A 16724-nucleotide genomic window follows, 5' to 3' on the forward strand; every position below is an offset into this window, starting at 1 on the left:
TCATGTCCAATTTTAAGAGAAATCCGAATGTTAAAATTTGGAAAATCATATCTGGAAGAAAATGAAGTAGTAAGCATATTAAAAGGGGAGTTGGAGAATGGATGGGACAGATTATATGATTATATTAGTTATGCTTTAAAATATCGAAAACTTTTAAAACCACAATTTGAGTTGTCTCCTTGAAACCAGTTTCTGTAGGTTGTCACATGTTGTTGTTGACTGTAGAAACAAAAAGCATTGTTCGATTGTTCACCACTTAGGTGAATTCAAACAAATAGCTTCTAAAAATAAATTTCGGGTTGTTGCATTACTGCAGTAACAAAACGAAATAAAAATAAGATTAAGGGACTTAACATATAGTTATATGAAAAGATGATATACAGTGTCTAGGCGTGTATAGATTTGTATCTGGCGTTTTCTTTTCAATGACTCTATTATTAAGTTCCTTAATCTAAATTTGTCCATAAAGCTGGATTAATAATTGTAAAATTAGATACAATTTGATTACTTATAAATTAAAAGGAACAGACTGGAATTAACTAAAATTTTGAAAGTGACAAACAACTTTATGTTATTGTCATAAATACGAATTTATTTTGTTTATTTAAATTAAATTAAGGTTTATTTTTTTTTTCATTGTATTAGCTTATTGTATACAAGAAAATGAACAAAATAAAATAATAATAATAAACTCAGCGAGAGAATCATCTGTGAAACTGCTTGTTTGTTGTTGAGGAAAATTGTGTTTATATGAGTAAATTTGTTTAGGCTATGCGCTTGTCATGTTAATGAGGCATCATCAAAACTAAACGCCCGAGAAGTCGTAATTTTCAAAAAATGATGATGGTTACAATTATGGTGAATAATAATGCAATTCACCATAATTGTAAGTAAAATATCATTGTTATAGAGCGATAAAGAGAACAGATATGAAAAAGTCGCAAAAAGTGGCATAATGATAAAAAAAGTCGCTTATATTTGTGAAGTCTTTTTATTACATAACATTTTCTATAAAATAACACAAAAACAAGAAAGGAGCAGTTCATCAATATAAAGTGATATTTTACTAACTTATCGCAATATACAATTCAGTAAAACGAAAATACATTGCAATAAATTTACAATTTTTATTGTTTCATTTTTTTAACTTCATTAAGGCTGATCACATAGATTCGCAGGTTTGATTCTATTCGTTAATTTGTTTGTCAATAATAGCGCTATTAGGTAATATTATTACATATGCGACAAATTCGATTTAGATAAAATAAATAATTATTTGACAACAGAAGGAAAACAACCACTGTCCATTGTTACACCCAGTGGTGCCAGTATTGGGGATTTTTCCCCAATTTGTGGATATTTTTTCGTGAATGGGGACGAACTTTCTGAGTTGAGGACTTGGGGATGTTGTGGGGAATTTCCATAAATTTGTGAATTTTTGAGGGGAGTTTTTGAGAAATCGGTTTAATCCTTTTTAACAAAATTTTATTTCTACAAGAAATTTTGTCAAAATTCTATTCTTATAGACAATTTTTCCTAATTTTTATTTCTATAGAAAATTTTGTCAAAATTTTATTTCTATAGAAAATTTTGTACAAATTTTATTTCTCTAGAAAATTTTTTCAAATTTTATTTCTATAGAACATTTTAAAAAAATTTTATTTCTATAGAAAATTTTGAAGAAATTTTACTTCTATAGAAAATTTTGTCAAAATTTTTGTAAAAGCCCTATAGACTGCAAGATGGTTGGATGGACGCACGTTTCGGAATTACCACATTCCTCATTAGCATTCTCTACTTGCAGCAAAACTATCATCCAATTATCAGAACAAATTCTGGTAGTTCACCAAACTCAAAGTGAACCACAATTGAACCTTCAGAAAAAAGGTTTGTGATAGTCGGCTTTTGCCGAAATAAATCTTTCTACAAACATTTTTCTTTTCCTTTGCCACTTTCAAATCAAGTAGAGGATACTGATGAGGAATGTGGTACTTCCGAAATTCTATGTCCGTCGCCATCTTTATCTTTTCTTCTATTCTCTCTCTCTCTCTCTGACGTTTCCAAACATATATATGTTTGCATCCAGAGATATTATATATGTCCCAAACATAATATGTTCTAACATATTAACATATATGTCTTACATAAATATAATGTGCTAAAAATTTGAGTCCAGTCTTTTTCGTCCGTGTAGTTCCGAATCGGTCGATGGTTGGATATCTTGCAGTCTAAATGGCTTTGTCCAACTAAATATGACAAACATACTTTTCCTCTGTTGGTTAAGCTACCATCAAAATAATTTTTATTTAATTAAAATATTAATTTGGATAAATCTTATTTTAATTCAAAACTTAAAAAATATCAGTCATTTTTTAAACTTTATTTTTAATTTAATTAATTAATTTTTAAATTGACTACGTTTTTAACTTCAATCAACCTTTTAATTGGAAATGTTTTATGATATTTTATTTCTCATTTTTTAAACTCTACGAATGGTAACTTCCCAGCAAAAAAGCGTCGCCAAAAAAAGTAGTGAAAATGTTCTTTTTGGATCCGGAAGTGGTGCAAAATTGGCGCAGAATCGATCATTTTAACATGGGCTTGTCATAGGACGGATTTCTACCATTTCAACAGCTGTTGCACTGAATTTGCATCACTTCTTAAGGTGTGATGCGAATCGAGTGATTTGGATGTGAATAAAGACATTTTGTGATATTTTGACGAATAAATACATTTTAAAATTTTTAATGCATTATAATGCTTGTCGGAACGTTTGACATCAAATATTTTGAAAAATTCGCAATTTTTCTAGAAAGGATTTAGCATTTTGTTCGGCAAAATTTTAATAATTTGCACTATTTTATTAACTTTTAATCTGTTTTTAACCCATTTGAAACAATGAAATTTTAAGTTTCCCATTAAAAATATGAAAAAAGCGAGTTATAAAAAATAGACTCAAATGGAATTCCTGTGCAGTTAAAATAAAAACATCTTTGGGAGGAGATTTTTAGAAGTGCTTTTAAAGTAGTGCCTTAAGAAGAACTTCCAAATTGTTTTGCTGGGTTGTTTCAATTTATATTCGTGCAAAAGTAATATTGGGGTGTATGGTGCTGGGACATGTGACTCCTTTTTCGGTGAAATTTTAATAATGTTTCCAAAAGCCATAGTTATTTCATATTCGCGTCACTTTGATGTATAACTCCCATTTATAACAAGCATTTTTCACATTTTATTGGGTAATTAAAAATTGTTTGGTTTCAAAAAGGTTAAAAGCAAATTAAGAATTAATAAAATGGTACAAATTATTTAAATTTTACCGATAAAAATGCTAAATCCATTCTAGAAAAATTACGAATTTTTGAAATTTTTTGATGTCAAACGTTCCAGACAAGCATTAGAATGCATTAAAAATCATAAAAAAATAAAAATAATTTATTTGTAAAAATATCACAAAAATTTTTTATTCCCATCCAAAACACTGAATTCGCATTACACCTTAAGAAGTGATGCGAATTAATTGCAACGGCTGTTGAAATGGTAGACATTTCAAATCGAGTCGTTTTCCCCATCCAAAAACAAGTTCAAAACAAATGTTTTCCGCAAAAACACTTTAATTTTATAACTTGGAATTTGCTCTGACTAAACATGCCCTTTTCAAAATCTATGTCAAATTATTAAAATAAATTTCATAGAAAAAACGAATAAACAAAGGCTTTGAAGAACATAGGGATATGAAAATAATAAAATAAAAAATTATTCCTTTACGGTTGCGACATTCATTTGAACAAACGTTGCATACATAATTTGATTTTAGAGTAAATGGCAATTTCTAGTTTCCATGGCAATTGTCAAAAAAAGACAACAAACAAACATTATTTTAAATTTAAATAGAGCTATGTTATAACAACCAATAGTTGGTCGAATATACTATCAATTAGTAGCATACATAGATATTTTATTGGTTACGACAACCATTAGATGAATGAAATACAGATACATAGTCCATACAACTATATATCATACGTCCCAATTATCTTTTTATTGTCGTGATCGCATTTCACCCAATATTTTTCTGGGTGTAGTTTTTATGGTTAGCAAAGAAAACGCGTCTATTATGTGAAAATTCATATAAAATTGTTTGTACTTCACAAAGGCCACAGTAAAAGAATAATAATTTGCCTAAACTTGCTGAGAATATTGGAAAATGTATGAAATAGTATAACAAATATTTTCGCCCCTCTGTTGTGACGACACAAAATACAAGAAAAACAATTACGGGAGACTGATGTTAGAATGGGTGGGATGGTGGGTCGTTTGAATGTTGTTTATTCCAAAAATAATTCAGCAATGAGAGAGATTCATGGCAGAATTGCTCATCACTAAAATTTATTAAACACAAAAATCAGAATCTGAAAAACTCATCAGAAGATATCGAACGGGCGTCAAGTGCACACACGAAAAATCGAATTACCATCAAAGTGGGCATAGTGTAACTAAATTTAATTCAATTTAAACTTCAAAAAATCGAACGAAAATGGTTTACGAAAGTGGATATACTACCCGTAGAACCTACAGCTCCAGACCTGTGGTAACCTCGTACTCTGTTTCGGTAAGCAGCTTAACTTTACAAGAAAATCCTAAACCTTAGATCTTCTAGAAATTGTAAATATCCTCTTATCCGGAAACCTATGATACACTGTCATAATTTTATAAAAACTTTAGCATAGAGTGTAGTGTGGTATTATCAGTTTTTAATATATAATGCAATACTTGAATAATTAAGCTTAATGATCAAAAAACTAAAATCTGTGTAAAACAGCGAATTTAACTATTTAAATCAAAATTTGTTTGGTGTTTTAAACGTTATGTTGGAAGTGTTAAATGATTTTCGTGGATCATGGTTTTTGAACAAGTTTTTGGCTAAATTTGAAAGAGTTACTATATAAGTCTTCATAGAATTTGAGCGTATCATTATGGATTTATAAGAATTATACAATCTTTAATATTCATTTTCTCATAAATTATAATTTCTCATGAAAATAATTTCGCGTTTTGAGAACTAGTAAGATAGAACGTAAGTAATCGAATAAAAATCAAAATAATAAATAGGAATAAATAGTAATTTTTGACAAACTTGACCAAACGGAATATCTATTATTAAATCCGTTATGTGTTATTTTATATAGTTGAAATCTACGCCATATTTAATTAAACCAAACAAAAAATGTTGGAAACCAAGTGCACACGTCTTTTATTTAAATGGATAATTTAATTTAAGTCAAGAGGCCATGATTTCGCGGTCTTGTGTCTTATTGATATGAGTAATAATTCTAATTTTGTTTTTTAAATTATATTTTACGCAGATTTGGTGTTGTGATCAGGAATAAATAAACATTCATATATAGTTCTTTTTAAAATTTTATTATTTTATTATTTATGTATGTATATTTTTACATTTTTATATGTACATATTAATCTATGGAATAAATTTTCTTTACCTTTATAGAACTTGTATATGTCTAAATAAATTTAATATAAAAATCCCCGATCGGAATTGAAACACGTTTGAAAATACATCTCAAATGTCATTGAAATATCGAAAGACAGGATTCAATTTGAAAGATAACTTAGAAATGAAATATCGCAAACTTACTACTCATATTTACAAATACTCGAACATGCATACTGTTTATAATTTCCACTTATTTTAGTCATTACTAAAAATTAATTTTTCTCTGCTACACAGAAAAAAAAGTTGTACAAAATAATACTTTGTTTTACATATTTTTTGTTTATTTGTGGAAAGCTTCCTCTGCACAAGTAAATTTTTCTGATCTCAAGTATAGTATATTTCAATATCCTTGAAATAAAGTAAAAAGTTAACAACAATAAAAATATTGTCAAACATTTGATACAGTAAAGATTTATTGTTGCTTATATGATATTGGACGCATACGATTTTTCGTTGTTTTTAGTTCATTTTACTTTCAAGATATTACATTTCGTAGAACTTAAATAAATTGAAATTGAAGAGGGATATACTCGCTTCAAAATAAAAAAAAAAATAAAATAAAATAAAACAAAAATAAATATATAAATTTGGAGAGTTTATACAGGGTTTTTGGAACACAATAATATGCAATTGTACACATCATATAATGAATATTTGGAATCTTCCTGAAGATGTTGGAACGTATCCAACATTTCATGGGAATAATTTTCACAAAAAATCCACCAAATATTCCAAACGCTATTCCAGAACGAAACTTTTTAAGTGGTTCTTTAAAGGTTACTAAATATGTTTTCTCTTGTTATGGTTGGTTTCTTCTACCATCTTTCCATTACTGTTTCGATTTCAGCTACTAAAATTAAATTTTGGCAAAAGAAATCAACAATCAATTTGAAGAAGAAACTTCATCTTATTTGTTTGAAAATTTACAGCAGTGAATTGGTTAAGCACCATTACCAATGTTTGCTATATCTCATTTCAATTATTGTTCACGAACAATATAGTTCTGGTGTTAGTGCTTTGAAGGCATATTTTTCTTTTCTTAAGGTGAGTACTATGTTCGGTTTTTTCACCAAAACACTAAATTAAAAGTATAAATATAGTTATGAAGACGATTTAATTATTGTCAAGTCTTTCCAACTAATGGATGAAAAAGACCCAAGGAATTGACAGCAAATAATTTTATATTTCTAAATTAATTAATTAAAAAAGTAACCATGAAAACAAGCTGGTTTTCAGCTTGAAAACTGAACATAGTACTCAGTTTAAGGAACTAAACTTCAGACAAACGAAGTTACAATCATTGCTACGGTTGTCGTAAAAACGTTTTTTTAACATATATTTTATAACAAAAGAAAATTATGTTTGTTTAATATTTGGTTTAGGGCAAAGTATTTTTTTCTTTGTGTCGTTAGTATACACAAAGAAAAAAGGTATATATTTTTGTATATATATTATTTCTTTATATATTAGAAAATCCAAAAAGTATGGTCTTGGAATACGAAATGATATTCAAAATATAGCACAAACATCAGTGGGTGTGTAGCAATGACAAGAGTGACTTCTCAAATAAATATACCATATATAATTTGTATTATAATTTCATGAACATATTTTGTTTATAAGAATATTAGACGGCAGAACTCAAGGTTATTAAAATGCAAACACACAACAAAATAAGATATGTGAAGCTAAATACAGAGCAATATTCATTATGCTATAAATAAAATAGTATGCACATATACATGTCATGCTTCCAATGAAACAAAATATATTTATCATCTGTATAAATAAGTCTAATAAGAAACATATACATTTTTGAGAACAGCTGATTTTAATGTCAATATTTTTAAAGGCACCCAGACCGAAAAGAGAAGAATTTTTTTGTCCAACTTAAAAGAACGCGGTCAACGTTCAAAAATATGTGTGTCTAATTAAGAGCACTGCTCAAAATCTTATGATAATTGAAAAAAGATTATATCCCATTTAAAAGAATATAGTAAAAAAAGAAAATTGAATTTGGTCTTCGTAGAAAATGTTATGGTCTTGAACGAAATAACTTTTTTCACATTAAAATATTATGATCTTGGTAGAGAACAGTTGTTTCTCAATTAAAATTAAAAAACATTGTTTTCTTTACAAAGAATAATAGACGTTTGTAACTTCGTGCTTGAAATTCTGAATTTCATATGTTTTTCCCTTCAAACATATAAATCAACATTTATATTTATACCCTGTTTCTGTTTGTCGAATGAAAACCCAGTCGATAGAAAAACAGTCAATCGAATTCGAATCAATTTGGGTTTCTGTATTTTTCAAAGTTTGTTTTGTTTTTTTTTTTTTTATGAGAATACATTGATCATCAAAAATAAGTATTTTCAAAGTTTTGGCTGAGAATTCATTCAAATGTTAAAAATGTTTTTACGTTTTTCTTGACACCTAACATGTACGTTCGTTTCCAACTCAACAAAATATGAAATGACTTGCTTTTCGACAGAGAAACCAAAATCAATTTTCTTTCGTTTGGAATACGAAAGAAAGCTATAGTTCGACATACGGAAACAGGACATTAAAAACAAACGATATAAATACAAAATTAAAAGAAAGGGTCTTACTTCATATCCTCCATCCATTCTAAATAACGCCACACTTGAATGACGTCAAATATCGCTTTTTGTACATAACTGAAGTGCCAAACCAATAACGTTTCGTTAAGAAGAATTTTCCCTGCGCGAAGAAGTATAAAATCATAATGAAAAAAAGAACATGATCATTGTAATAATTTTCAACTCAATCAATCTATTTTTGAGATAAAAAATTACAAAGATTATAATTGTAACATAATGTAATATTACAATTTATGCACTAAGATGAAATTTTTCTATAAAAAAGCATACAAGCAAATGTTTATTACTATTTGACATTATATGATGAATTATGTTGCACGTTTTTATACTTGTTGCCTTTGTATGTACGGTTTTTTCTTATGCATATTTTTTCCCCATACCAACGAAATTTTTCTTAATTCCAAGTATGTCTTAAATAAGTTCTTTGCTAACTAAAACAGAAGAAGTTTTTTGTTCACTTCTCATAAATATGTTGTGGTTAAAATGGTAACGATTTGGCGTCAATGATTTTTCCTTTATTTGTAGTTCATTTTAATCACAAATGTCAATAAAATTTCATTAATTTAACAACGCAATTTATTTATTTACTCGGTTAATACCATAGCAGCAGGGACTTTACAAAATATAACTTTTTTAATACAATCAAATATAATTTTACATTCCAAATAGGCCAAAAGGAATCTTATGACCTATCATAGACGGTAGGGCGCGGAATACAGGGCCATAGAAACAGCAATCGTATGATGATCGATCTTCAGATGGATTCAAAGTATTCAAAGAGTTATTTAGTTATTGTTGATGTTCATTAACAATTTGAACCATTTTTTTGGAAGCATTATCAAATATCTTTTGAGCAAAGCCTTTAAAAAGAAAATAGATATCTCTATAGACTGCCCATGAGTGGAAAATAAACCCCCAAAATATCTCTCTGAAACGGAAGAAATCTTTAGTAGCGATTTGGTCAAATAAATATATATTATGTGTAAAATATAAAAGTAATTTCAATCGTAGACTGATATAAATCGAATAAACCGATCATAAGTTATTACGTAAATCCTATCATTGCGATTATTAAACGGTTGTGCGGTGAAAGTCAGAAGTGTCAAAAAGGGATGAAAAACTTAACATATTTTACTTTCATGTGTTAACTTCTAATGCTCTTACGATGTTACTCATCCTTATTTCAAAAGAGAAGAAGAACGTACATGTATACAATTATATTTGGAAGCAGGAGAATCGATAGTAATGTGAACTGTTTTTTGTAGTTTACTCATCACCTGTGCTCTGAGCAAAAAGTACCATAATCCATACATATTTGGATTTCTACATACCAAAATACCGCGTACATACATTCATACATGTGTATTAATATTTTTGGTAATGTAAGATGCGCGCGCATTTTGTAGCCAATATCCTATAAATAACACTATGGAATCTCATAAAATCTTGTTTTTAATAAACAAAAGCAAACATTTTGTGCCAACAAATGCCTCACAGCACAGACGATAACCTTGGCACACATACATGAAAATTTGTGCCCACTCATCATTATAGTTCATATATCTATGTATGTACATCTGTGCGCAACTAACCTATAAACACATGCATATTGTATCGTAAATATCCATTTTGCTTTGTTCCATAGTAAAATATAAATTAAATGTTTATGATTCAATACATATTGTGCTGGTAAATGACTTTCCACTCTGCTTATTTTTCTGCCCAAAAAAAAAAAATTTGTAAGAATTTGGAAAAATATTTCGTATTGGTGGGTTATTTTTTGTATTTAATTAATTAAATATATTGATGGTCAGGGACGTGCATTGTTAAGTTTCCACAAACAAAAAAGTTCCAAAGATATGATAAGATTTTGGGTTATCATAAGGAGACAGATCAGTGATACCAAAGAAATTTTCGGCGGTGGATTAATAATGTAGGTGACATTTTTGAGTGTTTTAGGACTCTAAGTGGTTTCGCCGTGAAGGAATGGTTTCGAAGAATTATTTTCATCTACTAGAGCAATTTGGACGGTGAACATGGAACATGTTTGTCGCAACCATGTTAATTTCACGAAAATTATATATCTGATGTCGGCAACTATTTATATCATTGCCGAGAATTTTTGCGACAAAAATGTTCCAAAAATAATATTTTGCTCTTGAAAAATGTTTAGGGTGATCAAATTTTTTCTCTGCGAGTGCTTTTTGCAGAGTAAACGATGTTTTACTGTTCGTATATGAATCCAAATAAGACCATTAGATGATCATATAGATCTAGATTTTTTTTCTTGAAGATTTAATAGTTCGGCTATTTTACTGCAAAAAAAAAAATATCGAATAGTTTTTTTTTGCCAACAAAAAATTGATTTTTTATGAAGATAGTAAATTTCAGCTCATAATATGTTAAGCGGTAGCAATGTTCTTTTAGTTGGAAAAATATTTTTTTCTTCACAACCATACATTATTAAAAGCATTTTGCTGTTAATAATGGAAACATTGTTTGCCCACAGTTTAGGTGGTGGTCATAGTCTTTGAATATGCAACAAGTCTGTGTTTCAGTGAGAAAATAATATTTTATACGGTGGATTCCGTTCATGTCCGTTCTCGAATGATCTTAGTTATGTTAGCTAGCCGATTGCGGTCTTGTGGTTAAAATGTGTCCTATCATATTATTTTGCATTTCGATACCATAAATATACGTTTTACTTGAACGGAACCAATTGCATTTTAGAAATTTCAAAATAATTTAAATCCTATTGTCCTGTTGTTGTCTAATGGCTGTGTTCTCAGTATCCGATTAGAATTTAGTGATCAATGGTCAATATGAGATCGACAGCTAAGTTATAATCGGAGATTGGGACATCGGCCGTAAGTGTACTTGTTTGCTATATTTAACATAAACATTTAACAAAGTTACAGAGCTTGATAATGTTCGACTAGAATACTTACCACCACACTGCGCATTTCTATAAAGATGTCCACAACTCTGCACGTTTCACAATAACATTTTGAAGTATTTAACAAGAAGTCCTAAAAGCTATAATTGCGAGAGCACACCTGCACTCAATGATATCCGCTGTATATAACCAGCCAATCTTAATGTAATGTCTATGTAAGTTTAGACAGAATGCTTATGTAATTTTATACGTCATTTTCATTATTCTAAATTACTCCATATATGGGCATTGCAGAGAATATCTCCGACTACAGTCAACTGGGAAAAGGTTCCATTTGTGCCAAGGCCAACATTGATTTCTGATCCAATAACGGCTTTTGGTCGACGCGCACCACAACGTGAAGAGCGTAAGCATTACGTTTTGGATCCCATCAATATAACATCCATTAAGCCTAGCTATAGGGTGCTCAACGAACCAATAAAACCGTATATATCAACACGTGATAAAAATCGTGAACGAATTTTATCAATGGTCCGCCGACACATTGATACTGTGGAGGCTGGTGGCACAAAAGCTGCGCAAACCTCGAGCGACAGCTTAGATGCAGTCTTACCACGAAGGCATCGGGCAGTGTCCGAATCTTTGCCCGTGCGCCGGGAAACATACCGCAATGAGAAGTCGGGAGCCATGGTTACCAGATATATCTATTAAAACATTATTATCGAAAACGAATACACAATCATCCAAACACTAACACAACAATCGCTTTTATAAGATAAATCTAACACATCAAGATAAATCAATCACATTCTCCTTGTTATATATATATATATATATATATATATATATATATATATATATATATATATATATATATATATATATATATATATATATATATATATATATATATATATATATATATATATATATATATATATATATATATATATATATATATATATATATATATATATATATATATATATATATATATATATATATATATATATAAATTTTTACAAAAAATCCTACTTGTGTACTAAACCGCACATATTCCACACTCATAATCCCTTTCTATCGGATTAAGATTTTAATCACAACGAGAATGAAAATAACAATGTAAATTCAAACATGTTTCAATTTTAATTGATGTCTAACATAATGGCAACGTAAGTGTTTAAAAGTATCAAAGCAGCATAGGATTTGACAATTTTATAATTATATATTTAGTCCAATTGTTAGGTACTATTTTCACAGTAGGAAACATATTATTGAAAAATTTTACTCACAAATTCGCAGACTCCTCGCTATGATTTGGTCAGCGCTGCTCCTGGCACTCATCGTACACGGGGTTCAAATGACTACTCCTACTCATACAAATCCAGTGTGGAGAAGAGCAATTATGATTCCAGCAACCCTTACTCTAGACCTGAACGCTATGAGTCTTCCTATGAAACTACATCACGCAGCGGACCCGGTGGCTACAATTATACCACCGAGCGATCCAGTACATTAGGGGGTGGACCAGGTGGATACAGCTATTCATCCACCACATCCGGTGTTTTGCCTGGTGGCTCTCGTTATCGCCATTTCTCTTATCGCGTCTAAAGGGATTAATCCCAAATATAAAATGGATATTATCTACATACAATATTATTACTAACAATAAGACTTATTGTCATATTTCTTGATTATCGCATTCAATATTTTCCTAGTTTTAGGTATCCTACTACTATGGTACATATGTTCTAATTACTGTGTATCATATTTACATACAATATTTCTGCTACCTGTATTTGCTTATTTACATAATAATGTTTACTAAAGAATTAACATGTGATACAAAAAATAAATTTAAAAAATACCAATCAATAAAAAAAATACTTGAAATAACACCAAAATTGTTTGTGTCTGTTATTTTTTCATCTTGGCTTGAATATTTTTTAAGTATACCGTTACTATATGATTGTTTAGAATTATCCAGTGATGAAGCTATATTTTATTCTCAATATATTTTGAATTTCAATTCCGATCGGCCCGGGGTTTTCCAAGAAAATATTTCCAAGAAATGTATTGAATTTAAATAATATTTTATGTATTTCTGATCTGGTTTTCAGTACCCAACATTTACCAAGGTGGCTCGCGTAAGTATAAAAATGTTTTTTTTACTTAAAATAAGCATCTCAATAAAATTGCTCGAAGAAATAACAATATATGTTAGACAAGACATAATGAAGTATACTTTTTTTCCAAAGCAAGCAATTCTATCTGATTTTTTCGTCAAAGCAAGTGATTAATGTTGCCAAAAATGGACACGAAAGTTTTAAAGGAAATTCTTTAAATCCTAAAGGAAGTAGTGATTCGTGTTTAAAATTGAGAGAATTAGTTTAATTAATGAATTAATTTTTGATAATGTTATTCAAATGACTTATTGTTAAGAAAACCCTCTAATCTTTAAGCCCTTTGAAGACACGGTTTTTGTACAAAGAAAAAAATATCAACAATATTGTTTCCAATTAAAATTTAAATTGAATTTGCAAAAAAAAAAAAAAAATAAATTGAAAGTTTAATTGATCATTTACTTTTCAATTTTAAGGACTATTTGGTTCCACTCCCTTCGGGAAATTTGTGGAAATTGCCACTGCAGGCCTATCACAGGACTGGTACCGGTGCTCCAATTTGTCGTAATTTTTAAATAGTTTATTGATTTCCATACTCGCTTGATATTAACCCTTTGACTACCGATGTCTACTTAGAAGGACATTCGAAAAAACACCAAACACTATGTCCCCTCTTAGTTTCGATTTATTTGTTATTTTAAAGTAGAGGCTTTAATCCAAACCTATGCAACGTATACACAAGCAGTTACTTTAAACACATGCCACACAATTCAAGTAATAATTTCATTGTCCACTTCTGAAACGAGTAAAATGTAAACCTTGCAAATAGTGAAACGGAACAAATAGAACCCAATAAAGCTAACACAAAAAAATGTTCTGGTAGGGTAATATTTTACAGATCAAGGTTTTTATACCCTTTCCACTATGTAGCTTAGGATATAAAAACGGGATGCATTTATTGTTTTTAATGTTTTATAAGCGGAAATTTTGATTATGCGAATATTTACTAGATTTGTTTTTTTAATCAAAATATATGTTTTATTCTAATATAAATAAATTCCCGATTTTTGGACGATTTTTAATATAAAATGCAAATGCCGATTATGACGATTTGTCCGGAAAAAAACCCTGATTCTATTTCATTAAAAATATTATGTTTTACTCGTGGCGTGACGATTAAAACAAAACCAAAATATTAAAAAGAACTGCACAACGATTCCTTTTGAATGTGATGGCTCTGTAATGATTGACATTGTAATCGCTTTACAGTGTTTGCTTTCTATTCATTAATTGAAATATTCGAAGTATTCGTGGAGTGTATTGCTTCCACTAGAAAATCGAGTACTCCGAATAGGTTTGTACAGGCCTTCGCTTTAATGTAAATAAGCTATAAATATTTTCCATATTGGTAAGCACTAAAATACATTTTTATAAATTTCTTTAACAACAAACGAAAAATAAGACATCTTGGGACTATTTTTATAGTGTAAGGCTCGAGTAAATGGACATTCATATAATAATTATTGCTGATATTTTTCGGAATCATTTTTGTATTTTTGATATATATTATAGACCAAATAGTGCTTATTTTCATAATGTCATTTAGTCACAATTCAAGAATCAAGTTTTCAGAACAAACTCATGTAGCTCTTGAACTAATTGAGGTAGGTCCTCAAAAGTACAAGTTTTTCTACATGCTGTTAGTACAAGTAAAAAAGAAGAAGAATTAAAGTTTTTAATATTAGTTTCGACAGTGAAAGAGTTAAAATCTTATTGGGTCTACTACACATTAGTAAAAATGAGTTATCAACCAGTCCCTTCTATACGTTTTACCAGAATTGGGACTGGTCCATACACAAGACTAGTTCCAATGTATAGTTCTGCAACCTATTATTTTTAATAGAAATAGTAACAAACTAATTTTAAAACAACGGTTCGCATCCATGAAATTCCTTTAGAACTACTTGCTCGTAACGAATTACCAAATACATGTATGGCGGATAAAAAGAGTTCAAAATAGGTTAGTTAGGTTAGGTTAAAGTGGCAGCCCGATTAAGATTCAGGCTCACTTAGACTATTCAGTCCATTGTGATACCACATTAACTAAAAGTACCTATTACATATGGGCACTTCTAGTTTTAACCGCTGAACCTTCTCGATTATTTTTCTTCGTTGAACCAACCAGATTGTTCCAAAAACATTAGCAGACTGCTTAAGTTAACGTTTTCCAGATCCGCCAGTAATCTGAAGCTATATGCTCCTAAAAGTTGCTTGCGCTTTACACAAAATGCAGGACACTCACACAAGGGGTGTTTAATTGATTCCTTTTCCTCCGCATCATGACAGCTCATACAATAGTCATTATACTTCGCGCCAATAGTTTTTCCAAAATCGCCTATCAGGCAGCGACCCGTTATAGCAGATATCAGGAGTGATATCTGACGTCTCGAGAACACTAGCATATCTAGTGTGTGGTTTAAGTTTAAATGGTTTTGCTTGGTCTCGTTACAGCCCTTGCAATTCTCCCATCGAACATTTGCCATCATAACAGCCTTCTCACGAAGCATGAGCTTGCAGGTAGCTAACAATTTCTAACAAATTCTAGTTCCCCTGTAATATGTAAGGTAGTTCCTAGCCTTGCTAACTCATCCGCTTCGCAGTTCCCCGGTATGTTCCTATGGCCAGGCACCCATATTAGGTGAATATTGTACTGCTCAGCCATCTCATTGAGAGATTTGCGGCAGTCGGTGGCCGTTTTCGAGTTGAGGAACACAGAGTCCAAGGATTTTATTGCAGGTTGACTGTCTGAGTATATATTAATGCCCACATTTTTTGGAACATTACTTCTCAGCCAATTCGCCACCTCTCTTATTGCTCTCTTATTCCAGATCATTAGAATATACTCCGAATCCCACTTGTCCATCCAATTTGGAGCCATCAGTGTAGAAATCTATATATTCTTTATTTCCCGGGGTCTGTGTGCACCACGCCTCACTGTTGGGGATAAGAGTCTCAAACTTTTTGTCAAAAAGTGGACTCGTCAAAGTGTAATCCACTACGTTAGGCACATCTGGCATTATTTTGACTGTGACCGTAACTTTTTTCCGACCACAGCGATAGCCCGCGCAACCGCACAGCCGTTGTTGCAGCTGACTGTTTGGCCCAAATGTCTAAAGGCAATAGATGCAGCATGACATTAAGGGAATTTTTTCCTGTCTTGCTGAATGCGCCTGAAATACACAAACACGCCATACGCTGAACTTTATCTAAACAAGTCGGTTTCTGAAGTGCCGGCCACCAGACTACAACACCATATAGCATTATATGTCTAACCACTGCCGTGTATAGCCAATGCACAATTTTTGGTTTTAGTCCCCACTTTTTCCCTATTGCCTTTTCGCACGAGTACAAAGCAACCGTTGCTTTTCTCGTCCTTTCTTCAATATTAAGCTTAAAGTTCAGCTTCCTGTCCAAAATAATACCAAGGTATCTTTCACACTCACCAAAGGGAAATAGGCCTAACCGTGGGAGTTTTGCGATCTTTGCAGTACATGACTAATTCTGTCTTT

The 16724-nt window shown here is 30.5% G+C and overlaps 1 protein-coding gene across 1 annotated transcript in view; it reads left to right on the forward strand.

The window, feature by feature from the left end:
• Nucleotides 1–4343: 4343 nt before the first annotated feature.
• LOC142229345 (uncharacterized) overlaps nucleotides 4344–16724 on the forward strand; it is a 182981-nt gene continuing 170600 nt past the window's right edge. The window contains exons 1-2 of the mRNA XM_075299900.1: nucleotides 4344–4609; nucleotides 13153–13179. Of these exons, the coding sequence (XP_075156015.1) occupies nucleotides 4535–4609; nucleotides 13153–13179 (102 nt within the window). The 5' untranslated portion in view covers nucleotides 4344–4534. The remainder of the gene's footprint in view (nucleotides 4610–13152; nucleotides 13180–16724) is intronic.

The sequence above is a fragment of the Haematobia irritans genome, chromosome 1 (assembly GCF_050003625.1).
Source record: "Haematobia irritans isolate KBUSLIRL chromosome 1, ASM5000362v1, whole genome shotgun sequence".
NCBI lineage: Eukaryota > Metazoa > Arthropoda > Insecta > Diptera > Muscidae > Haematobia > Haematobia irritans.